The 25368-nt window shown below is 49.3% G+C and overlaps 2 protein-coding genes and 1 pseudogene across 3 annotated transcripts; 1 reads left to right on the top strand and 2 right to left on the bottom strand.

Annotated features, from left to right (window-relative positions):
- The window catches only part of LOC138812896 (cytochrome P450 2G1-like), a 117604-nt pseudogene that overhangs the window by 59040 nt on the left and 33196 nt on the right, over positions 1–25368 (top strand).
- On the bottom strand, positions 1049–12421 carry LOC138812869 (cytochrome P450 2A3-like). 2 transcript variants are annotated; one of them, XM_070001111.1, is made up of 9 exons: positions 12204–12421; positions 10576–10738; positions 8857–9006; positions 8225–8385; positions 7739–7915; positions 5316–5460; positions 4734–4921; positions 3303–3444; positions 1049–2192 (listed from the first exon to the last, which is right to left on the bottom strand). In XM_070001111.1, the coding sequence occupies exons 1-9, from the start codon at positions 12378–12380 to the stop codon at positions 2011–2013; spliced, it is 1485 nt and encodes a 494-aa protein (XP_069857212.1). In that variant the 5' UTR covers positions 12381–12421; the 3' UTR covers positions 1049–2010. The 2 variants fall into 2 exon arrangements, with proteins under 2 accessions (XP_069857212.1, XP_069857202.1); XM_070001101.1 differs by having other exon boundaries at positions 8836–9006.
- Positions 14974–24037, bottom strand: LOC138812878 (cytochrome P450 2A5). The gene is made up of 9 exons (XM_070001124.1): positions 23839–24037; positions 23081–23243; positions 22386–22535; positions 21076–21236; positions 19898–20074; positions 17913–18054; positions 16452–16639; positions 15803–15944; positions 14974–15194 (listed from the first exon to the last, which is right to left on the bottom strand). Exons 1-9 carry the CDS (start codon positions 24016–24018, stop codon positions 15013–15015), a joined length of 1485 nt encoding a protein of 494 aa, XP_069857225.1. The 5' UTR covers positions 24019–24037; the 3' UTR covers positions 14974–15012.

Genomic DNA, 25368 nt, shown 5'->3' on the forward strand with positions numbered 1-25368 from the left:
ATGTGTACATATACATATGCATATATAATTCTGTATCGTGGAGTTTTTGCTATATTACAGCATTTTGTGGTGTATTATAGCTATTGTGTGTGTGTGTGTGTGTGTGTGTGTGTGTGTGTGTGTGTGTGTGTGAGAGAGAGAGAGAGAGAGAGAGAGTCATGGGGCTTGAACTCTGGGCCTGGGCTCTGTTCCTCAGCTCTTCAGCTCAAGGCTAGCACTCTACCACTTGAGCCACAGCACCACTTCCAGTTTTCTGGTAGTTTATTGGAGATAAGTGTCATAGACTTTCCTGCCAGGACAGGCTTTGACCTATCATCAGATCTCAGATTCCTTAGTAGCTAGGATTACAGGTGTGAGCCACCAGTGCCCACTGTATATAATGTGTGTATATGTAATTCATATATATAAAAAAATCACACAATTACATATTCTATCTATAAATATATGTATTATATTTTAAATTAGATTATATATTATAATAACATTATAATATAATGTATAACATGCTATATATAATATATTGTGCAGCATATAATAGCATAGCATATACTATTATGTACTATGTATTATATGCTATGATACTATATACTATTATATAGTATAAATATATCCTAGTATATGTAATATATTCTATGTTATAGTATATTTATTAAATATAACATATTATTATATTACACAAATTATTATATATTTAATGTAAATTATGCTATATTAAAATGATATACATTGTATATTATTACATATAGTATAGTATATAATATGTAGCAATGACTAATATATAGTTGGGATATCTATCTATTGATCTATCGATTGATCAATTTGTCTATATCTCCCAGGGAGCTAATGAAATTGAGTTTTGTTTTATGCGCTTGTTTTGATCATGTCCTGTTCTGTTTTGAAATGTGTGTGTGTGTGTGTGTGTGTGTGTGTGTGTGTGTGTGTGTGTCTGTTCTAGTACACAGTCTTCAACTCAAGGCCTCAGCTATTGCTTGGCTCTTTTCCTCAAGGCTAGTGCTCTCCCACTTAAGCCACACTTCCATCTTTCCCATTTTAAAAAAGTTTTATTGAGCTATAATTCATATACGATTTACCCACTTAATATGTATGATTTAATGACTTTTATATTCACATGGTTTGTGGATCCAATGCCCAACTTCATAACATTTTTTCATTATCGTTAAAATACCTCTGGCTTTTTGCTTGTTCATTGGAGTCTCATGGACTTTTCTGCCAGGGCTGCCTTTGAACTGTGATCCTGGGATCTCAGCTTCCTGAGTAGCCAGGATGACAGGTGTGAGCCATCAGCGCCTGGCAGCTTTGTTTCTTTTAAAGCAGGCTGGACATGGGTTACAAACACTCAAGTGAGAGGATCATAAGCTATTTGTAGCATAGAGCTGACTTGCATGATGAAAAATATCTATTACTATTAGTAGTAGCTTCTTGTATCTATTATTAGTATTATTTATTATTATTACTATCTATACTTATTTATATTCTTCCTCAACAGAATACATTCTCCCTCCTCTGTTCCTTTTCAAGGTATGTTTTCTTTTTATTTATTTATTTTTTGGGGGGGGTCCGGTCGTGGGGCCTGAACTCTGGGCCTGGGCGCTGTCCCTGAGCTCTTCAGCTCAAGGCTAGCACTCTACCACTTGAGCCACAGCACCACTTCTGGCTTTTTTCTTTTTGCTTATGTGGTGCTCAGGAATCGAACCCAGGGCCTCATGCATGCAAGGCAAGCGCTCTACCACTGAGCCACCTTCCCAGCCCTTCTTTTTATTCTTTACTCTTTAAAAATTATCTTTAAGTAGTTGTACAGAGGAGTTGCCATGTGACAAAGCAGTTTATGAATAAAATATACCTAGATCAAGGTCATCTCTTCCAGCATTCTCATTTATCCCTCCCCTTCTCACTCTTATTCTTTCTTCCTCTCCTATGCATCTGGTCCACTCTCTGCCCTCTATTTCCCCCCAGCCCCACCCACACTTCCTTCCTGGGCACAAGCCTGGCTCAGAGAGGCAGAAAACCCAAGGTGTATTTCGGTAAGATTCTGGTAAAGCCTAAGGAATCAGGGGCCACTGTGATGTCCTGGGGAGCCTTTGGGGACTTGAAGCAGAAGTTCTGCAAGATGGTGGTGAGGAAGAGAAAGAGCTCCATTTTAGCCAGGCCTTCTCCCAGGCAGTACCGCTTTCCTGCAGAGGAGAAGAGGGAGGAGAGCAGGGGTGAAGGCAACTACCTGGGGCCTAGTTTCATATGGAGCCTCCAGCTGCATTCCATAGGGGAGGGGAGGGGGCTCTAAGTCTCGGAGAGACTTTCCACGAAGGTTCTAAGTCTCTCTGAGCCCAGAGTCCCTCATATAAGAGATGGGGTGGTCCATGCCAAGCTGGAGCAATGGGAAATCTAGACATCTGTATCCAAAATATACTCAAATAAGACCACTGTGCTACCATGTCCCTCCCTCCCTCCCTCTCCTTCCTTTTCTTCCTTCCTTCCTTTTATTCCCGCTTTCTCTCCCTCCCACTCTCTTCTCTTCTTGTCCTTTTTTTTGTTTGTTTGCCAGTCCTGGGGCTTGAACTCTGGGCCTGGGCACTGTCCCTGAGCTTCTTTTGCTTTAGGCTAGCACTCTACCACTTGAGCCACAGTGTCACTTCCGGCCTTTTCTGTTTATGTGGTGCTGAGGACTCGAACCCAGGGCTTCCTGCATGCTAGGCATGCACTCTCCCTCCCTTGCTCCCTCCCTCACCCCTTCTCTTTCTTGCTTTTCTCTTGTGTCAGTCCTGGGTCTTGAACTCAGAGCCTGGATACTTTTCCTTAGCTTCCCCCCGCCCCTCAAAGCTAGCAATCTACCACTTGAGCCACACCTTTACTTCTGGCTCTCAGTGGTTCATTGGAGATAAGAGTCTTATGGACTTTCCTCCTCCAGCTGGCTTTGAACCACGATCCTTAGATCTCAGCCTCCTGAGGAGCTGGGGTGACCAGTGTGAGCCATTATCACCCAGATCCCATCCCCTTTCAAAGAGCTGGAAGAATTGGTTGTGCCTTTGGAAAAACCGATGACTAACTGACCCTTGATCCCTCCCCCCAACCCTGCCCATCTCTGAAAGGGGTTTGCACATTACTTTTGTCCTGGATATAAATGCTTGGCACTTTACACTTATTTGTGATTCTCCTAGTTGGCTGCAAGAGGAACTTCCAAGCCGGAGAAAGGTATTAATGAGGCCGTAGCTCAGAGAGGGGGCTGGCCTATACAGTTGACCCCTTTGCTGTGGGCCATGGCCTGGTTGCAAACACTGGATACTCACCGATGGAAAAGGGAATAAAACCATCACTCTTCTTAAACTGTCCCTTGTCATCCAGGAAGTGGTGAGGGTTGAAATCTCCAGGGTTGGGGAAGAACTTAGGGTCATTCAGTACAGAGCCCAGCATGGGGAACACTTCAGTACCCTGAAAAAAGGAGGAAGAGGAGGAGGAGGAAGAGAAAGGGAGATTTGATTAGCAAGATTAAATGATTAGTGTGCTCAAGGCAGAGACTCTACTAGAGATGGTGGGAGGGTGGGAAGTTGCAGAGACCCAGGTGAAGAGAAACAGAAGCAGCCACTGGAGCTGGGCGGGGGGTCCATGAGGGAGGGAACTTGGAGGAGCAGGATCACTATGTCCTTGAGGCAGACGCATGGGAAATATTAGGTCTGGATCTCCTGAAGCAGAGGGTCTGGAGCCTCACTGGCACATGCTGTGTATGTGTGTGTGTGTGTGTGTGTGTGTTCACAGGTGCACTGGTCCTGGGGCCTGAGCTCAGAGACTGGGCACTGTCCCTGGGCTTTTTCACACAAGGCTAGACTTCTACCATTTGAGCCACAGCTCCACTTCTGGTTTTCTGGTGATGCATTGGAGGTAAGAGTCTTATGGACTTTCCTGCCCGGGCTGGCTTTGAACCATGATCCTCAGATCTCAGCTTCCTGAGTAGCTGGGATTATAGACATGAACCACCAATGCCCAGTCCTGGCTTTTCTTTTGATGCCAGTACTGAGGCTTGAACTCAGGGCCTAGGTGCTGTCTCTGAGGTTTTGTGCTCAAGGCGAGTGCTCTACCACTTTGAGCCACAGCTCCACTTCTGGCTATTTGCTGGTTAAGTGGAGATCCGAGTCTTATGGGTGTTCCAGCCCTGGCTGGCTTGGAACTGCCATCCTCAGATCTTGGCCTCTGAGTAGCTGGGATTACAGAGGTGAGCCCTGGCACCCAGTTGCAGCTGGTGTCTTTCAAGGTAGGAATTTTTTTGGGGGGGTCCGGTCGTGGTGCCTGAATGCTGGGCCTGGGCGCTGTCCCTCAGCTCTTCAGCTCAAGGCTAGCGCTCTACCACTTGAGCCACAGCGCCACTCCCGGCTTTTTTCTTATGTGGTGCTGAGGAATCAAACCCAGGGCTTCAGGCATGCAAGGCAAGCACTCTACCACTGAGCCACCTTCTCAGCTCCAGGAATTTTTTTTTTTTGAGGGGGACTGGACTAGGAGGGTTACCTGTCTCGAGACAAGGAGCTGGGAACCAGTGGGTCAAATCCCCCTTGAGACATTCAGATGGCAGGGTGGGGTGGGGGGGAGAGAATAGCAGGATGACTCTGAGAGCGACCTCTGGGGTGACATGGAGGGTCAGGAATTGTTGGGTGAGAAAATTGAGTGAGGGTTTGAAAGTTGCGGGTGGAAATTCATTCTGGGGTCCCGGGGAGTGGGGAGGTGTGCACCTTAGGGAGGAAGAAGCCTCGGAATCTGGTGTCCTTGGTGACCCGGCGAGGGATGCCCATGGGGGCAAAGTTGGCAAATCTCTGGATTTCGTAGATCACCGCCTCTGTGTAGGGCATCTTGTGGCGGTCCTCGAACTGAGGCTGCCGGTTCCTTCCGATCACCCGGTCAATCTCTTCATGGACTTTGGCTGAGGCAGAAGGGGTGTGTGTTTAGGGGTGCAAGGACGAGAGTCCAAAGAGCACCCTACCGCTTGAGCCACAGCACCAATTCCGGCTTTTGGGTGGTTCACTGGAGATAGTCTCACACTGTCCTGCCTGAGTTGGAATCATGATCCTCAGATCTCAGCCTCCTGAGTAAGCTGGGATTACACACATGAGCCACCAGCACCTGGCTTCATATTTGATTTTCAACCTAGATCTCTGATTGACCAGAAACGTGTGCCATTTTGATAACTTACAATCCCCAACTATGCAAAGCAGGGCATGTGTGAGGATCAATGCTTGTGGGCATGCCCGGGTGTCAGAGAAGTTTGGAGGTCCTAAGGAAGGAGTCCCCGGCTTCCTGTTGTCCTTCAGCCTTACCCTCCACCTCTGGATGTTTCAGGAGCAGCAGGAAGCCATAACGGAGCGTGGAGCTGACTGTTTCCGAGCCTGCAAAGAAGAGACTCAGTGCTGTCATCACCAGGTTCTTCATAGAGAACTCTGTGTTGGGGTTTTTCTTCTTCTCCTGGAGGAAGAGAGGCCTCAACTTGAATCTGTCTTTCAACTGCTATCTTGGGTTCATTCTGATGGTGTGTGTGTGTGTGTGTGTGTGTGTGTGTGTGTGTGTGTGTGTGTGTGTGTGTGTGTGTGTGTGTGTGTGTGTGTGTGTGTGTGTGTGTGTGTGTGTGTGTGTGTGTGTGTGTGTGTGTGTGTGTCCTGGGGCCTGGCCACTGTCCCTGATTTTCTTTCTTGCTCAGTGCCTGCACTCGATCACTTGAGTCACAACTCCCCTTCTGGCTTTTTTGGTGGTTCATTGGAGACCAGAGTTTCATGGACTTTCCTACCTGGGCTGGCTTTGAACCATGATCCTTAGAAAGATGAATTCTAGATCTGCCAGGCTTGCTCCACTGTCCTGGCTCCTGGCTGTGCTTTTCTGCCAAGCTGAAACTACCTGTCCTGCCAGGTGCTGGTGGCTTACACCTGTAATCCTGGCTACTCAGGAGGCTTAGATCTGAGGATCATGGTTCACAGCCAGCCTGGTCAGGAAAGTCTGTGAGATTCTTAAATCCAATTAATCATCGAACACTGGAAATGGTGCTGTGGCTCAATTGGTAAAGCGCTTGCCTTGAGCTGAAGAGCTCAGGGACAGCACCCAGGCCCAAGCTCAAGCCCCACCACTGACAAAAACAAACAAACAAACCCCAAATATCTGTTCTTTGTCCTTTGGTTGTTACTCTTTTTTTTTTTCCTGGTCAGTTGTTTTTGTGCCAGTCCTAGGGTTTGAATTCAGGGCCTGAGCACTGACCTTGAGCTTTTGTGCTCAGAGGTTAATGCTACCCAGCTCCAGTTCTATTCTGTTCTGTTTTGTTGGTTAACTGGAGATAAAAGTCTCACAGCTTTTCCTGCCCCTTCTGGCTTTGAACTATGACCCTTGAAACTCAGCCTCCTGAGTAGCTGGAATTATAGGCATGAGCCACTGATGCCTGGCTGTTGTTACTCTAAATGGTCAGGGTATATAGCAAGCAAGGGAGGGCCTAGGTAAAAGAAGGGCAGGTATGTCACCGTGAGAGTGAAATAGAGACACATTCTCTGAGACAGAACTTTCTGTGATAGCATCTGACTCCTTTAAGTACCTTAAAATGTTTCCAAATCCTTTAACCATCAGATTTCATAAATCCTCAACTTTTGTTTTGTTCCCAGATGGGAGACTGTCATACAGATTAGGGTGTGAGCCTCCCATGTCAGGTCACCTGTAAAGCCAGGCCACCTGGCCCCCCAAGTGTATCTGATATCAAGAAATAGAAGACAGAATGGAGCCTAAAAGGCTTAGAGCCATAGAGTTGGGAGGAGCGAGGGTTCATGCTCTCCTCCGTGTGTGCCTAGGGAAGGCATTCGCGTCTCTGGGCTGTACATTCTTCCTCTGTAAAACTGGGGTCAAGAGCTAACATGAGGCCAGGTGCTGTGTCTCACATCTGTCATCTACCTACTCAGGAGGCTGTGATCTGGAGGGTCTCAGTTCCAAGCCAGCCCAGGCAAGGAAAGTACCATTAATAAAACTCCTATCTCCACTGATTCAGCAAAAAATAATCAATGAAAGCCGGAAGTGGAGCTATGGCTCAAGTGGCAGGACACTAGCTTTGAGTGGAAAAGTTGGACAGCATCCAGGCCCAGAGTTGAAGCCTCAGTATGGCAACTCACACATACAAAAGAGAGAGAAAGAAAGAAAAAGCTAAAATAACACCATGCACACGGTGGTGTCTTGTGAACATGGTTCTTGTGAGGGTTTGCTTGCCCATGTCCTATAGTCAGGGCTTAGTAGATGAAAGTGGTGTGTGTGTGTGTGTGTGTGTGTGTGTGTGTGTGTGTGTGTGTGTTTGTGTGTGTGTGTGTGAGTGTGTGTGTGTGCGTGTGTGTAGATACTGGGGCTTCATCTCAGAGCTTGGGCATGATCCTTTAGTGGTTTTGCTCAAGGCTGGCACTCTACCACTTAAGCTGCAGCTCTACTTCTGGCTTTTTGGTGGTTCATTAGAGATAAAAATCTCACAGTCTTTCCTGCCCAGACTAGCTTTGCACCATGATCCCCAGATCTCAGCCTCCTGAGTGACTAGGATGACAGGTGTGAGTCAGTGGCACCTGGAACCAGCAATTTTCATTATGAGAGGGACTGTGAGGATGATTAGCACAGGGCCACATTTGATTGGGCCTTTCTCCTCTACACTCCCTAGCCTGATTTCCTTCTTCTTGGCTTCCTTTTTCCTAGTTCTCCCTGCCCCCCCACCCCCAGGGGATGCTACTGGCAGTACCTCCTGCATACGGATGAGGAAGGAGTCGATGAAGTCTCGTGGGGAGTTGGGGTCCAGGGTGCGCTGGTTCTGTTCCACCTTCTTGATTATGAAGTCCTCTAGCCCCTGAATGCTTTTAACGATCTTTCTCTGTGGCCCTGGAAAGTGTTTCATGATGGAATAGAATATGTCATAGATCTGGAGGGTGGGAAGAAGAGGAGATATGAAGGAAAGACAATTAAAATGGGCGCTGGTGGCTCAAGCCTGGCATCCCAGCTACTCAGAAGGCTGAGATCTGAAGACTTGTGGTTCAAAGCCAGCCCAGGGCAGGAAAGTCTGTGAGACTGGTATCTCCGATGAATCACTGAAAAGCCAGAAGTGGTGCTGTGGTTCAAGTGGTAGAGCACTACTTGAGTGAAAAAGCTCAAGAACTGTGCCCAGGCCCTGAGTTCAGGCCATTAGACAGGCATGGTGGTGCATACAGTAGGCGGAGCGGGCACTGGTCACCTGGCCCACAGGAGAAGCTGCAAATGCGTTGATCACCATCATCATCTTTAGCAGGGACCGTAACTCTTTGTCCTCATAGTCAAAGCGGTCCCCAAACACCACGGAGCTGATGACATTGGAGACAGTTTGGCTCAGGTAGTAGGTGGGGTCAACAAAGGTACCTGGAGGGGTGGGCAGGGTTAAGGAAAGATGAGAACAGTCAACTTGAAGCCAGGAGGGCATTGGTGGCTCACGCCTGTCATCCTACCTACTCAGGAGGCTGAGATCTGAGGATCATGGTTCAAAGCCAGCCTGGGCAGGAAAGTCCATGAGACGCTTATCTACAATAAACCACTCAAAAAACTAAAAGTGGTGCTGTGACTCAAGTGGTAGAGCGCTCGCCTTGAGCTGAAGAGCTGAGGGACAGTGCCCAGGCCCAGAGTTCAAGCCCCACGACTGACAAAAGAAAAAAAAGTTACCTTGGTGGGCTGTGTCAGTCGAGCATTTGAGGACCACCAAACTTCTGACCCTGAGTTCCAGGCCTCCCAGTGCAGCCCAGGCCCGGCTTTGAGCCCCATATGCGCAGTCACAATGTTTTGTTTCCCTTTCGCCCAACAAGTCAGGGGACCTACCTTGCCCAGGCCGTGGCTCACCTTGGGTACCCCGCAAGGTCTTGATGAGGAAGCCTGCCTCCTCCTGGATGCGCTCCTCGATGCCGCGCTTGCCCATGCCAAAGTCCCGCAGCGTGGACATGGCGAAGCGTCGCATCTGCTTGGCGCGCTCCCCGTTGCTCAGTGCCACGCCTGGAAGAGGTGGTGTGTGTGGGGGTCACAGGGGAGGGGGGACTGGGGGAGCCTGGGGGGCTACCCACCCCTCGAGTGAGAGGGCCTGAGAGGAAGAAGGGCAAAGGTGGGGCGAGGGACACAGAGGAAGAAGAGGGGGAGGAAGAAGGGGAAGAGGGAAAGGGAGGATGGAGGAAGATAGGGAAGGGGAGACAAAAGAAGAGAGAGGAGAGGAGGGGAGAGGAAGAGACAGGAAGAGAGGGGAGAAGAAAAGAGCACAAAGAAGAGTTAAAAATGTAGAGCCAGTCTCAGACCCACACAGAAAAAGTGCCTGAGTGGGGAGAAGTCAAAAAGAAGACATGGAAAGGCAAGCTAGAAGGCTGGGCGCCAGTGGCTCAGCACCAGGATCCTGGATACTCAGGAGGCTGAGATCTGAGGATCGTGATTCAAAGCCAGCTTGGGCAGGAAAGCCTGTGAGACTCTTTTGTCCAATGTACCAGCAAAAAGCTAGCATGGAGCTGTGGCTCAAGTGTTAGAGTGCCATCTCTGAGTGGAAAAACAAAACAACCTGAGGGACAGCACCCAGGCCCTGAGTTCAAGCACCAGTACCTGCACACGCACACACACACACATACACACGAGAGAGAGAGAGAGAGAGACAGAGACAGAGAGAGACAGAGACAGAGAGAGCTGAAGAAGGAGGAGGAGGAGGAGGAGGAAGGCAGGAGGTGAGACAGAAGTAGTAAGAGAGATTCAGAGCTACCCCAGTGCAGGAAGGGAAGGGAAGAAGGAAGGGAAGAGGGAAAGAAGGGGCTAAGATGGTCGAGATCTGGCACGGGTACAAAGTGTGTGACATTTTCCATACTGAGTGGGACAAGAAGCAGAAATCAGGGAAGAGAACCCAGACAAGGTCTGGGAAGAGGAGAGGTTGTTTCTGGGAAATCCAAGTATGGGAACATTCAAGATGATTTTGCATGAGATTCAGGAGGAGAAAAGGGGGAAGGGACAAAGAATTTTGGGGAAATAGAGAATCTGAGCATGACCAAAACACAAAAACATGAGGAAAAGGAGGAAAAAGCTAGATTCCAATGAGGAGGCTCTCAAAAAGTTCTTTCCTCCTCCTCCTCCTCCTCCTTCCTCTGCTTCTTCTTCCTCTCCTTCTTATTTTTAAATATTCTGTGCCACTTCTCAGCTCAAACTTAGGGCCTGAGTCCTATCAGCTTTATCCATTCACAACTATTGCTTTACTACTTGAGTCACAGCTCCATTTCTGGTTTGATTTGTTTTTTCTGCTTCATTGGAGATAACAATGTTGGATTTGGTTGGCTTTGGACTGTGATTCTGAAACCCAGTAGCTCAGACTGCAGGCATGAGCTACCAGAGCTGACTTGGTTTCTCAAGAGTTTCTAAGAAAGAAAAGATACCCAGTATGAGAGAAAGAGACAGAGGTAGAGACAGGGAGAAAATGGGATGCACAAGAAGACCTTGGATGGGCACAGAGATGGACAGAGAGACACCAGCGGAGAACAGGGCAAAACGAGGCCATTAGGAGGCTCTGGCTACACTGTCCACCAGTGATGGCTCCCTCACCGTAGTCGTCGAAGAGCATGTTAAAAGTGGCCTGCTGGCCTCGCCCGCTGAATTCCTCCGCCTGATCCACCAGCGCCTCCTTCACAGTTTGATACCCACACAACACCACGACCCGGCGGATCCCCAGGTGGATGGTGAACACGGAGCCATAGCGCTCGCCGATCTGAAGGGGAATGAAGGGAGTGGAGATCGCTTTGGCTCATAGGCCGTGTCCCCCCAGAAGTCAGTTCTGACCTATGTCCTGTGTGTGCATGCACGCATGCATGCTGCTACTGGACCTTGAACTCAATGCCTCATGTCCTTGCTTGGCTTTCTTCCTTTTCTTTCTCTTTCTTCCTTTCTTTTCTTTCTTTCTTTCTTTCTTTCTTTCTTTCTTTCTTTCTTTCTTTCTTTCTTTCTTTCTTTTTCTTTCTTTCTCTCTCTTCCTCCCTCCCTCCCTCTCTTTTGCTGTCTTTATTTTTCTCTCTCTCTTTCTTTCTTCCTCTTCTCTCTCTTTCTCCTTCCTTCCTTTCTTCCTTCCTTTCTTTCTCTCTCTCTCTCTCTTTCTTTCTTTCTTTTCTGTCATGAGGCCTGGGTACTGTCCCTCAGCTCTTCACCTCAAGGTGAGCGCTCTACTACTTGAGCCACAGTGCCACTTCCAATTTTCTTGTGGTTAATAGGAGATAAGAGTCTCACAGGGCTGGGAAGGTGACTCAGTGGTAGAGCGCTTGCCTTACATATCTGAGGCCCTGGGTTCTATTCCTCAGCACCACATAAGCAAAAAGAAAAAGGCCAGAAGTGGCGCTGTTGCTCAAGTAGTAGAGCGCTAGCCTTGAGCTGAAGAGCTGAGGGACAGTGCCCAGGCCCAGAGTTCAGGCCCCACGACTGGACCCCCACCCCCCCCCAAAAAAAGAGTCTCACAAACTTTCCTGCCCAGGCTGGGTTTGAACTGTGATCCTCAGATATCAGCCTCCTGAGGAGCTAGGATTACAGGCATGAGCTCCCAGCTCCCAGCTCTTCCTTCCTTCCTTCCTTCCTTCCTTCCTTCCTTCCTTCCTTCCTTCCTTCCTTCCTTCCTTCCTTCCTTCTTTCCTTCCTTCCTTCTTTTCTTTCTCTCTGTTTCTTTCTTTCTTTGTTTCTTTCTCTCACTCTTTTTTTTCTTTTTTTGGTCTGAGACTGGGACTCAAACTGGGTACTTGATGCATTTACTTATTAGCTAGCCCCCTACCAATGGAGCCATGCCTCCAACCCCATCTTTCTTGCCTTTTTTTCTCTCAAGGTTGGTGCTCTACCACTTGAACCATGGCTCCACTTCTGGCTTTCTTGGTGGTTCACTGGAGATTAAGAGTCTTACGGACTTTCCTGCGTGGGCTGCTTTGAACTGCAATCCTCAGATCTCAGCCTCCTGAGTGGCTAGGATGACACAGGCATGAGATCAAATAAATGGTGCCCCACTCAATCTGATGTTGATAATCAAGGAATGGAACATCCAAAGATCTGGTTGTTCCTGGCTTGCATTCATCCATCAATCTGCCAAACTCTGGCTAACCCTCTGGTTTACCCTACCAATATTCTGCTAATGTAGCCAGGTGAAACGGAGGCAAATTCTATATCTTCCAGGCGTGACCCTTCTCCCTGCCAGGTCATACCTTCATAAGGGCATTGTACATGTCTCCCGTGTCCAGCTGGAGGTAATTCCCAATGAGGGGCAATGGGGTGGGGCCAGGAGGCAGCTTCTTCCATAACTTCTGGTTCCAGACAGACATCAGTACCATGGCGCTCAGGCAGGCCAGGATGGCCGCCAGAAGCATGCCTGAGGCCAGCATGGTGGCGGTGGAGGCGACAGGCAGGGATGGCTGGGGCAGTGTGTGTTTAGGCTTTTGGGGGATAGAAGGGGAGGCCTTTGCTCCTATTTAGTTAATGTGTCACTTTATGGCTCAATCTCATTCTCCCCGCCCCCCCCAAACCTTGAAACACCCACATCGGGAAAGGACAGGACACTCACAGGTTCCGGAGCTCCAGGCTGAGTTGATTGCTGGTAGAGTGGAGATTTTCAAAGCTGTGTGGCTGACCGCTGAAACTGGAGTTGGAACCCCAGACTGAAGACAGGCCTCAGAAATATGGATTTAGGGTCTCCACAGCAGAACTGAAATCCTTAGATTTATTGGCAGTGTGGACAGGATGGGTTGGGGATCTCTCCATGAGAGGGACAGGATCATGAAAGGAAAGGTCAGGCAATGGTAATGCACACCTGTAATCCTAGCCACTCAGGAGACTGAGATCTGAGGATTCCAGTTCAAAGCCAGACTCTTGACTCTCATCTTCCATAAACTACCAAAGAAGGAAGTGGAGCCCTGGCAGACATGTTAGAGCACTAGCCTTGAGAAAAAAAAAAAAGCTTAGACAGTGCACAGTCCTTGAGTTCAAACCCCAGGACCGGCATAAAAAAAGTCAGGGAGAGAGTTGCTAAGATTATAGATGATAGCTGTGGTTGTAAGGAGCTCTAACTGAAATTTCTCCTTTTCCCTCCTCTCCAGCCTCTCCCTCTTCTACCTCCACTTCCACTCCTGCCTTTCTCTCTCCCCTTCCCCTTCCTCTTCTTACTCTTCTTCCTTTTCTTCTTCTCCAAAGAGGCAGGCGGGGGGAGAGGCACCAGTTCTGCTATCTTTCTGGGGCCAGTGGGGAGGGCCAAAGGGCAGAGAACAAAACACCCAACAATATAGGCAAGTTACTTGTTGATTTTGGAAAGGGAGAGAAGGAGGAGTTGAGTGGTCTGGTCAGCTACCTGTCTGCCTTTGGCTAACCCCAGGCCTGTACTTGTTTTGCTTCTCTTTTTCTTGCCTAGCAAGAAAAGATTGGAGAAGTCATTTCTCAGTGATTCTTGGGACATAAATTGTTTAAGAGCAATTGTCTCTTACTAAATCTTGGAACATGAATTGTTTAAGAGCAACTCTCTCTCTCTCTCTTACTAAATCTTATTAACTTGTTGAATCAGATAGATGGAAGTTTATGAAGCCCTATTCTGTGTCATCTATGCTATATCCATCTGCCTAAAGAATGGTATATTCAAATGTGAGAAAGCATCAAGAATAATGTAAAATAGACTATAAAGTTAAAAGTTAAGATAGAAGCCACTCAGGAGGCTGAGATCTGAAGATTATGGTTCAAAACCAGCCCAGGCAGGATTAACTGCCGATGAACTACTGAAAATTTAAAAAGCCAGATGTAGAACTGTGGCTCAGTGGTTGAGCACTTGCCTTGAGCACAAAAGCTCAGACAGTGCCCAGGCTCTGAGTTCAAGCCTCAGGATTGGTGTGTGTGTGACACACACACACACACACACACACACACACACACACACACACACAGATAGTGGAACTCAAACTCAAACTCAGTATCTGATGCCCATTGGCTGACACTCTACTACTTGAGCCACACCCTCCAGCCCCAAGATAATAGTTTTTATTTTATTATATTTTGGAGTTACTGTCTGTATTAGGTAATGTCTTTCCTTTTTTTGTTGTTGTTGTTGTTGTTGGTTGTGGGGCCTGAACTCTGGGCCTGGGCACTGTCCCTCAGCTCTTCAGCTCAAGGCTAGTGCTCTACCGCTTGAGCCACAGCACCACTTCTGGCCTTTTCTGTTTATGTGGTGCTGAGGAATTGAACCCAGGGCATTGTGCATGTGAGGCAAGCACTCTTCCATGGAGCCACCTTCTCAGCCCCTCGCTCTCTTTTTTTGGTAATAATTTTTAGAAATGATAAGACATTGGGTGAAGTTTCTGTCCATGCTGGGCAATACCTGGATGGACCAGGAGGGGGAGCAGAAGAGTCATGGCTGGGGCCTGCAGTAGTTCTAACACACTCTGGGATGGCACTGTGAGGCAGAAAGGCAGCAATGTGTTTCTTCTACTACTGGCCTTTGAAAGTGAACTTGCGTGACATCAGAGATGCCACTCTCACACCAAACATCCTCTTCTGGCATTAAAGCTTCTGGTGATTTATTTTTCTTGGCTTCCTTACTTCCTCCCTTCCTCCTCAAAGCCCGGGTGCTTGCTTGTCTTTCAGCTTTCTTGCTCAAGGCTAGCACTATGCTGCTTGAGCCACGCCTCCACTACCAGCTTTTTGCTGTTCCCTTTGCACGGGTGGTGTGCACAGACATCATCAGACCCCAGATATGAATTAGACAAACAACCTTCCCTCAATAAATAAGAACTGATTTATTTTTTATTACTCTTTGCAACATAAAAATTCCCTTTCTGACATTCCCATTTTGGAAGTGGCCATCTTCTTAGCAAGGTCAGCAATCTGGCCTGTTTCCTCTTCCCATCTGGTACCCTCCCCTCCCCCCCCATTTTTGCCCTCCCCCCCACAGTGTCCCAGGCCCCTGCCTTTTCCCTCAGTCCCCCTGCCTCCCCCATCCCCTGCTCTCCCCCCACCCCCCTGCATATTCCCTGGGGCTCAGCGAGGCTGGAAGCTTAAAGTATAGGTGGGTGGGATGGTAGCAAAACCCACACATTTGGGGGACACATCGATGTCTTGGGGAGCCTGCGTGGGCTTGAAGCGGAAGTTCTGCATGATGGTGGTGAGGAACAGAAAGAGCTCCATTCTAGCCAGGCCTTCTCCAAAACAGTACCGCTTTCCTGCAGAGGAGAGGAGAGAGGGCAGGGGTGAAGCCAACCCTCTCTCTGCGATGTCACCCCCAAACCTCTAAATTCCCAGCTGAGTTGTCTAAGGGACGTGTGTGTGTGTGTGTGTGTGTGTGTGTGTGTGTGTGTGTGTGTGTGTGTGTGTAAAATTCTTGCCTGTGAGACTTTCCATGAAGGCTCTCATTCTTTCTGAGCCTCAGTTTCCCTAGTCCATGAGGAGGCTGGGCATTTTCCTTTAGCTTTTCCCCTCAAAGTTGGCTCCACTTACAGTATATTTTTTTAGTCAGTTGTAGAGCTTGAACTCAGGGTCTGGGTGCTGTCCCTAAGCTTTTTCACTCGAGGCTAGTGCTCTACCACTTTAAGCTATAGCATCATTTCCAGTTTTCTGGTGGTTCGTTGGAGTTAAGAGTCTCAAAGACTTTCCTGCCCGGGCTGGCTTTGAACCACAATCCTCAGCTTTCAGCCTCCTGAGTAGCTAGAAAGGACAGGTGTGAGAAGGAACTTCCAAGACAGAGAAAGGTATTAGTGAGGCTGTAGCTCAGTAAGAGGGCTAGCCCACACAGCTGTGAGCCATGAGCTGGTGGCCAATGCTGGTCACTCACCGATGGAAAAGGGAACAAAAGCATCACTCTTCTTAAACTGTCCTTTGTCATCCAGGAAGTGGTGAGGGTTGAAATCCTGGGGGTTGGAGAAGAACTTGGGGTCTCTCAGCACAGAGCCCAACATGGGGAACACTTCGGTACCCTGAAAAGAAGAGGAGCAGGGAGAATGAGATATGCAGATGGAAAAATGAATGTGCTGAAACTCCCCTTGGACAATGGTAGAGGGACCAGGAAGTGGAATCATGGGAGTGGAGGGTGGAGCATGTTTGGTGTTTAACTGCAGAGATGAGTCTCACGGTAGTGGCGCTGTGGCTCAAAGTGGTAGAGTACTAGCCTTGAACAAAAAGAGCTCAAGGACAGTGACTGTGCCCTGAGTTCAAGCCCCAGGAAGCCTATGAGTGACAGGCTTGCTTCACCAGGACTTGGATTTCTATCTCTTGATTTAGGAAGATTCAAGGCCAGGCTTGGATCTCCTGAGCAGGGGAAGTTGGGGGCGAGGTGGGGTTGCGGGGACCTAATATACAGAAGTCTCTCAGTAGGAAAGAAGGGACATGGAGGTCAAGGAAGTCTTTGATTAAGATGGGAAGCCAGGGAGTTGCGTGTGTAAGGGAGTTGGGGTGCCGGGGTCCCAGGGGCTGGCAAGTGGCACCTTGGGCAGGAGGAACTCCCGGAACTTGGTGTCCTTGGTGACCCTGCGGGCCAGCCCCATGGGGATCATATCTCCAAATCTCTGGATCTCATGAATCACAGCCTCCGTGTAGGGCATCTTTGCTCGATCCTCAAACTTGGGCTGCCGGTTTTTGCCAATGACCCGATCAATCTCTTCATGGACTTTGGCTGGGGGTGGGGAAAGGGGAAATGTGTTTAGATACTTGAAGTCTTTTGTTGTTGTTGTTGTTGTTGTTGTTGTTGTTGTTGTCATTTGTGGGGCTTGAACTCTGCACCTGGGCACTGTCCCTGAGCTCTTCAGCTCAAGGCAAGTGCTCTACAACTTGAGTCACAGCACCACTTCCGGTTTTCTGGTAGTTCATTGGAGACAAGAGTCTCATGGACTTCCCTGCCCCTGCTGGCTTTGAACTGTGATCTTCAGATCTCAGCCTCCTGAGTAGCTAGGATTACAGGCGTGAGCCACTGGTGCCAGGCTGATACCTGAGGTCTGTGAAGCAGGGATGAGGGTCAAAAAAATTAAAAGTGCCAGGCATTGGTGCCCTGTCCTAGTTCCTCAGGAAACTGAGGATCAGGGGCTTAAAGCCAACCGAGGCAGGAAAGTCCATGATACTCTCATCTCCAATGAACCACTAGAAGTGTAGTTGTGGCTCAGGTGGTAGATTCTAGCCTTAAGTGAAAGGGCTCAGGGACAGCACTTAGGCCCTGAGTTCAAGACCCACAACCAACAAATAATAAAAAAGAGAGAGAAAGAAAGAAAGAAGGAAAAGGAAGAAAAGAGAAAGAAAGAAGGAAGGAAAAAAGAAAGAGAAGAAAGAAGAAAAACTAAATGCAGGCCTTGGGACAATGAATGATGGGCTTAGAGCTCAGCATTCATTCACAGCAGCTATTGGCCATTAGCTCATTGTTCTGTCGGTATTGAGGGAGGAGTCTTAAGGGTGTGGTTTGGAGAAGGAGGCAGTGGGGTCCTCTGTCCTTCAGATCAGCAACTTACTAATCAGTTCAGGTAGCACCAAATTTTTTTGTAAGTTGTAGGGCTTGAATTCTGGGCCTTGGTGCTGTCCCTGAGCTCTTTAGCTCAAGGCTAGCACTCTATACCACCTTGAGCCACAGCTCTACTTCCAGTTTTCTGGTGGTCCATTGGAGATAAGAATCTCATGGACTTTCCTGCCCAGGCTGGCTTTGAATCATAGTCCTCAGATCTCAGCCTCCAGAGTAGCTAGGATGACAGGCATGAACCACCACTGTCCAGCTACCAATGTTTTCATAGCTAAGACTTTAACAGCTAAGTCTACAATCTGACTCTCTTGTCTTGATTATAGCAAAGTCCATGTGAGGGTCCAGGTTCTTGGACCCTCAGAACATTGCAGCTGACCTAGGGGAGCTTTTAGGGCCAGGGCTCCCCATCTCCCACTTCTCTATCCCTACCCCTACCCAACCTTACCCTCCACATTGGGATGTTTCATGAGCAGCAGGAAGCCATAACGCAAGGTGGTGCTGACGGTCTCCGTGCCCGCAAAGAAGAGGTTCAGTGTGGTGAGCACTAGGTTCTTCATGTAGAATTCTGTGTTGGGGTTCTTCTTCTCCTGTGGGGAGAAAGGCCCTCAAGTTTACCCTGCATCCCATGCCTTAGAAGGCTCTTCTGGAAGGTTCCCTTGGGGTCTACTTCTGTAAGGTCCAGGTAGAAAATGAATCTGCCAGGCTCTGTCCAGTTTGCATAATTTTGCCCATGAGGGCTAGGAAGGTGGCTCAGTGGTAGAGTGCTCATCTTGAGCTGAAGAGCGGAGGGACAGTGCCCAGGCCCAGAGTTCAAGCCCCATGACAGACATAAAAGAAAGAGGGGGAGGGCTGGGAGGTGGCTCAGTGGTAGAGCGCTTGCCTCGCATGCATGAGGCCCTGGGTTCGATTCCTCAGCACCACATAAATGGAAAAAGCCACAAGTGGCTCTGTGGCTCAAGTGGTAGAGTGCTCGCCTTGAGCTGAAGAGCTGAGGGACAGCGTCCAGGCCCAGACTTCAAGCCCCACGACCGACAAAAAAAAAAAAAAAAATTTGCCCAGGATTCTGCTGCCCAAAATGCACCTCTCACCATCGCATAGCTGACTCTCTGGTTGATTGGTTGATTGATTGATTTTGTTGGTCCTGTGGCTTGAACTCAGGAGCTGGTCACTGTCCCTGAGCTCTTTCACTCAAGGCTAGCAGTCTACCACTTTGAGCCAAAGCTCCACTTCTAGTTTTTGAGATAAGGGCATCACAGACTTTTCTGTCCAGGCTGGCTTTAAACCATGATCCTCAGATCTTAGCCTCCTGAGTAGCTAGGATTAGAGATGAGAGCCACCAGTACCCAGCTGTTTTTTCTTTCTAAGGTTGGAGACTGAGACAAACTTGGTACCTGATGATTTTGCTCATTGGCTGGTGCTCTACCAACTGAGCCAGGCCTCCAACCCCTGATCATCTGATTTGTGTGTGTGTGTGTGTGCCAGTACTAGGGCTTGAACTCTAGACCACTCACTCTCATTTGGTGTGGTAGCTTCAAGCACCAGCCTCAGAGACAAACCAGGAGTAAGCCAGATGGCACAGCTTCCATCCTGTGTGAGCTCAGGCAGATCACCAATGCTCCCTGGGCTGCGATTCCTCATTGTGATCCTAATATAATTTCATTCAACAGCTAAGATGGGTACTGGTGGTACATGCCTGTGATCATAGCTGCTCAGGAGGCTGAGCTCTAAGGATTTGCTGTTTGAAGCTAGCCTGGACAGAAAAGTCTGTGAGACTCTTATCTCCAGTTAACAAGCAAAAAACCCTGGAAGGAGAGCTGTGGCTCAAATGGTAGGGTACTAGCTTTGAGTAAAAGAAGCTCAGGGACAGTGCCCATACACACACACACACACACACACACACACACACACACACACACACACACAACTCACACAAACATACACACCTACACAAAAGGTTCTTATGGGCACTAAATAATGCCTAGCATAGCCAGGCACTGGTGGCTTATGCCTATAATCCTAGCCACTCAGTGGGCTGAGATCTGAGGATCATGGTTTGAAGCTAGCCTGGGCAGAAATGTCCCCATGAGACTCTTCTCTCCAACGAACCACTCAAAAGCCAGAAGTGTTGCTGTGGCTCAAGTGGTAGAGCATTAGTCTTGAGCAAAAGAGCTCAGGGACAGCACCCAGGCCCTGAGTTCAAGCCCCACAACAACAACAAATGCCTAGCATAGATAATGCAGTAGAGTTGGTTGTGATTATCTTCTCTGTGTATGAGGGCTCTGTAGATGAACACCCATGTTCATTATGATCGACATTGAGGATAATTTATATAATTCACATAGTTCTCTTCTCCACCCCAGCCCAATCTGAGTCTCCTCTGCACAACATTGAACTTCCCTACTTCCCTCTCCGTCCACCTCCAGCAAGCACCTCCTGCATGCGAATGAGAAAGGAGTCGATGAAGTCTCGTGGGGAGTTGGGGTCCAGGGTGCGCTGGTTCTGTTCCACCTTCTTGGTTATGAAGTCCTCCAGCCCCTTTAGTTCCTTAAAAGCCTGTTGCTGTGGTCCTGGCAGATGCTTCATGATGGAATAGAACATCTCATAGAGCTGGGGTGGGGGAGAGGGGTGGAGAGAGAAAGCAGAGAAAAGACAGACATTCACCAGGTGTAGCGCATACTGGTAATCCCAGCTACTCTGGAAATGGAGTCAGGAAGGATTTCATTTGAAGCAACTCTACCTCACAAAGATGAGTGAATAAATAAAATAATGAGTGCTTACTTAATCTGCACAAGGCCTGGGTTAAATCTCCAATAGAACAAGGGCAAAATCACACCCCTACCCCAATTGTCACTGCCCTCCCCCAGGCCATGGGGTCCCCAACTGCCATCCAAGTCCCCCTCAAAACCAGCCCCCACCTTTTGTACACCTGAACAGTTATGTCAGGACCTAGAGAAAGTGTCTAATATGCAGGTCTCTGAGGACTCCTGGACATTTCCACCATGGCCTGAAAACAGTGCCTGCTGGTAAAAGCGTGGGCACCACCACCCACTCGACTCCTGGGCTGTGAGGTGGCACCAAACCAACTGAATGGTCTCTGACAGATGCACACTGCCCAGTCCTGGGCTCGTGACTGTGTTGCCACTGCCCGCGCGCTCTACCTCTTGAGCCACAGCTCCACTTTATAGCTTTTTACTGGTTAATTGAACATAAGAATCTCACAGACTTTCCTGTCCAGCATGTCTTCAAACATTGATTTTCAGATCTTAGCCTCTGAATAGCTGGGATTACAGGCTTGAGTCATTGGCCTTCAGGTTTGTTTTGTCAGCTGTGGGGCTTGAACTCAGGGTCTGGGCACGGTCCCTGAGCTCTTTTGCTCAAGGCTAGCACTCTACCCATTTTGAGCCACAGCTCCACTTCTGATTTTCTGGTGGTTAATTAGAGATAAGAGCCTCAGAGACCTTCCTGCCTGGGCTGGCTTTATTCTACAATCCTCAGATCTCAACCTCCTGAGCAGCTAGGATGACAGGAGTGAGCCCTGGCTATTCTCAAGTTATTTTTCTGACCTGGGTTTTGCTCATAGAGTCGGGGCAGGGCGTGGCATGGGTTACCTGCCCAGTGGAGGTGGCTGTGAACTGGAAGCTGCCCAGCATCATTCGCAGGAGAGACAGGAACTCCTTGTCCTCATAGTCGAAGCGGTCCCCAAAGACAATAGAGCTGATGACATTGGAGACCGTTCTGCTCAGGTAGAAGGTGGGATCTATGAAGGTGCCTGCAGGGTGGAGAGTGAGGGGTTTATGAAGGTACGTGCAGGGGGGCAGGGGAAAGTCTGCAGGGGTGGAAGGGGTTTGCCTGAGGGGTGATGGGCAGGGCATCTATGAAGACCCCTGCTGGGATGGAGGGTTTATGGAAGGGCCTGCAAGGTTGGAGGGTGAGGGGACTGAAAGAGTAGAGGTGGGAGGGTGGTCTGCAGAGGTGGAGAGTAGGGTTCTGCAGGGGTGGAGGTTGGGGTCTGCAAGGGTAGAAGGTGGAGGTCTGCAGGGGGGAGGGTGAGAGGTGTGAGAACCAGAGGGAAAGAAGTCCTATCCTGCGCTGACATCATTACCCCACAAGCCAAGCTGCTTGAGAGGGGTGTGGCATCAAAGGGAGCTGTTGGGCAGTGGGCAGGGCACCAGTTTATATGTGTGTGTGTGTGTGTGTGTGTGTGTGTGTGTGTGTGTGTGTACACATACATATGGGACAGAAAGAGAGACAGGCTGCAAGAGGCACTTTCCAGAGCAGAGCAGTGCCCAAGCCAGTGGAGAGGCCTAAGGAATGCCTGGGCCTGGGGAGGGGCATGTGGAGAGGAGGAAGCCTGTGGAAAGGCCAGGCCTGCTGAGAGACCTGAGGAGAGGTGAGGCCTGTGGAGAGGCCTGAGGAAAGGAGAGGCCTGAGGAGTGGCAAGACTGGTGGAGAGGTGAGGCCTCTGGAGCGGTGAGGCCTGAGGAGAGAAGAGGCCTGCTGAGAGGCCTAAGGAGAAGAGGAAGACTTCAGAGAGGTTAGGCCTGCTGAGAGGCCTGTGGAGAGGAGAGGCCTGAGGAGCGGCAAGACTGGTGGAGGGGTGAGGTCTCTGGAGCAGTGAGGCCTGAAGAAAAGAGAGTCCTGCTAAGAGGCCCGAGGAGAGGAGAGGTCTGGAGGAAGGAAGAAGAGAAAGAAGCTCTTCCTCTTGGATGTTGCAGCTGTTCCTAGTTCTAAGGTAGCTTAGGACAAGGCAGTTGCAGACTGACTAATAAAACTTCTTTGTCACCCTTAATCATGCCTTCGTGGATTTTATTGCACTGAGGTCATAACAGAGGTCTGCAGGGGTGGAAAGCAGTGGGGGTTGGGGAACCAAACTGGGTGATAAACCTCCCCTACCTCCCCCTGCCCCGTCCACACCCACCGTGCGTGTCCCGCAGTGCCTGGATGAGGAAGCCTGCCTCCTCCTGGATGCGCTCCTCGATGCCTCTCTTGCCCACGCCAAAGTCCCGCAGCGTGGTGATGGAGAAGCGTCTCAGCTGCTTGGCCCGCTCCCCATTGCTGAAAGCCACTCCTGAGGAAGGCGGGGCGGGGGGGAGGGTGGTGTCAGACCCAGGTGATCCATAGAATATGGGGGCACCCACAAGGCACCCCTGGGAACACTGCAGGAGCAGGGAGGCCAGAAGGCCAGGTTGTACAGAAGACAAGAGAAGAAGGAAACCCTATAGGTAAAAGAGACAACACTAAGGAGCGAGGAAAGAAAACCTCAGACTCAGCGTGCCAAAGATCTGCAGATCATCAGAAAGAGACAGAGAAGGGAGACAGGCCAAGACACAGCAAAGGGGAGACAGCCTCCCACCTCCACCAGGCACAGAGATGGGCCAATGGAGGGAGTTGGAAAGGGGAGAGGAAGATGGAGGGGAGAGGCAGACAGAGGGGAGGTGACTTGAAATGAAGTGAAAAACAGTGAATGATTTTTGTCCACAGAGAACGGGAAGGCGAGGTGGGAAGACGCCGGGAGGACATGAGGCAAGGCAGAAACTTGAAAGATCCAGAGGAGAAAGGCTAGGGAAACGGAGGCCACACATCCCTTTACATGATGACATGCACCCCGCTCACCATAGCCTTTGAAGAGCCAGTCGAAGGTGGCCATCTCCCCGCGCCCGCTGAACTCTTCGGCCTGGTCCACCAGTGCCTCCTTCACGGCCTCCTGACCACACAGCACCACGACCCGCCGAGGGCCCAGGTAAACCGTGAACACTGGACCGAAGCGATCACTCAACTGGGGGAAGGGCAGATGGGAATAATTTAAGGAGCCAAGTACCAAGGTGTATTGGTTTTGATTCCCCCCCAAACTCTGGCCAAGTCAACAGATTGAGTATCCCCATACGTCATATTTTCCTGCTCAGAAAATACATATGTACGCATGCATGCACGCACACACGCATGCACACACACACACACACACACACACACATCTATTTTTATTTTTGGATTCCTATCCTGGAGCTTGATCTCAGGGCATGGGCTCTGTCCATGAGCTCTTTTTCGCTCAAGGCTAGCGCTCTGCCACTTAGAGTGACAGCCCCACTTCAGGTATTCCAGTGGTTCATGGGAGATAATCGTCTAATGGACTTTCCTGGCTAGGCTGGCTTTGAACTCAGATGTGAGTCATCTAAATAGCTAAGATGACAGATGTGAGCCACGGTACCTGGCTAGAAATTGGCTTCTAAAGGTACCCTCACCACTCCCCACTGTCCAAGAAAAAAAATTCCCCATTTAAGACTGTGGCTTGTCCAGTCCGTGGCCAGTGCCCAGTGAATCTGGGCAGTTCCCTCCCACCACCCCATCCCACCCATCTCCCATCCCCAACGTACCTTCATGAGAGAGTTGTACATCTGCTCCGTGTTGAACTGCAGATAGTTTCCAATGAAGGGCAATGGTGTGGGGCCTGGAGGCAGCTTTCCTGAGAGCTTCCTCTGCTTCCAGACAGACATCAACACCATGACAGTCAGACAGGTGAGCACAGCCACCAGCAGCATGCCTGAGGCCAGCATGGTGGCGGCCAGGGTGCCAGTCAGATGCTGGTGGCTGAGCAGGTGTTTGGGCTGCCTTTATACTCTGTGGAAGGCTGGCCTTTGGCCTTAATTGCATAACGGTCTCATTTTCTTTACACGAGACCTCCTTCCTCCCTTCTCCCCTACCATGCACCCCACCTAGTTTGAGATGTAGCCAGTGAGCTGGGGAGGAGAAAACCTCAGAGATTAACTGGGAGCAGGTTGGGTTGGTGGCATTTGAGGAGAAAGTACCCCAAGACTGTGAATCTGTTACCTTCAAAATCTTGGGTAGAGTTCCTGGAGCTTTAGACAGAGGGTCTTTTAGACCAAGGGACCCTGAAAGTATGGATGGATTTTTTTCCCCAGTACTGGGGTATGAACTGAGGGCTGGGGCACTGTCCCTGAGCATCTCTTGCTCAAGGCTAATACTCTATCACTTGAACCAGATGTCTACTTCCAGATTTTCTTTTTGCCAGACCTGGGGCTTAAACTCAGAGCCTGGGCACTGTCCCTGAGCTTCTTTTGCTCAAGGCTAGCACTCTACCACTTGAGCCACAGCACCACTTACAGCTTTTCTGTTTATGTGGTACTAAGGAATCAAACCCAAGGCTTCCTGCATGCTAAGCAAGCACTCTACCACTAAGATGCATTTCCTCCCATGGGTGGATTTTCTTTTAGTATCTCAGGAGAGGTGTGGGTTTCACTCAAATGATTGGTAGAAGATAGGTGGTTATGGGTTTGAGAATGTTGCGCTGAGGTGAGATTTGGGAGCGGCAGGGTGATGGATTGGAAGGTGTGGACTAAGAAAAATCCAGAGTGTTGAGTGTAGGAGAAGAAAGCTCAACAGGAATCTAGTGTGAGCCCCTGAGCCTAGATGTGGACCTACTGTGACTCAAGCCCTGTGCTGTCTCTTGAAACCCCAGGTTGAAGGTCATGTTTGGGGGCCATGGAGCCAGGACCTGACACTGCCCGTGATCGGCCACCAGAGCCACATTTCAGTGGAACACCACACAGCCCTGAAGATAGAATTTCAGGGTCACAATGTACAGAAGAACAGACCAAGTTTAGAAATAATAACCACCAGTATGGCAGAAAATCCCGTCCACAGAAAGGGCCCGATTTGCAAAGAACTCTGGATTTCCTACCTGCTAGGCAAATGTACTCAATTTATTATATCACTTCTATTGTGGTTATTTATGACTGCTGCCTATTTTACATGTAGGTGTCTTGTGCCCAGAATCCAGAGATTATGCCTGGAATATAAACATTGGAGAGTCTTGTTGGTTCTGGGGCTTGAACTCAGTACCTGATCGCTGTCCCTGGGATCTTTTGCTCAAGGCTAGCATGCTA

This window comes from Dipodomys merriami, unplaced genomic scaffold (genome assembly GCF_024711535.1).
Source record: "Dipodomys merriami isolate MVZ:Mamm:240054 unplaced genomic scaffold, mDipMer1.0.p SCAF_106, whole genome shotgun sequence".
NCBI classification, from domain to species: domain Eukaryota; kingdom Metazoa; phylum Chordata; class Mammalia; order Rodentia; family Heteromyidae; genus Dipodomys; species Dipodomys merriami.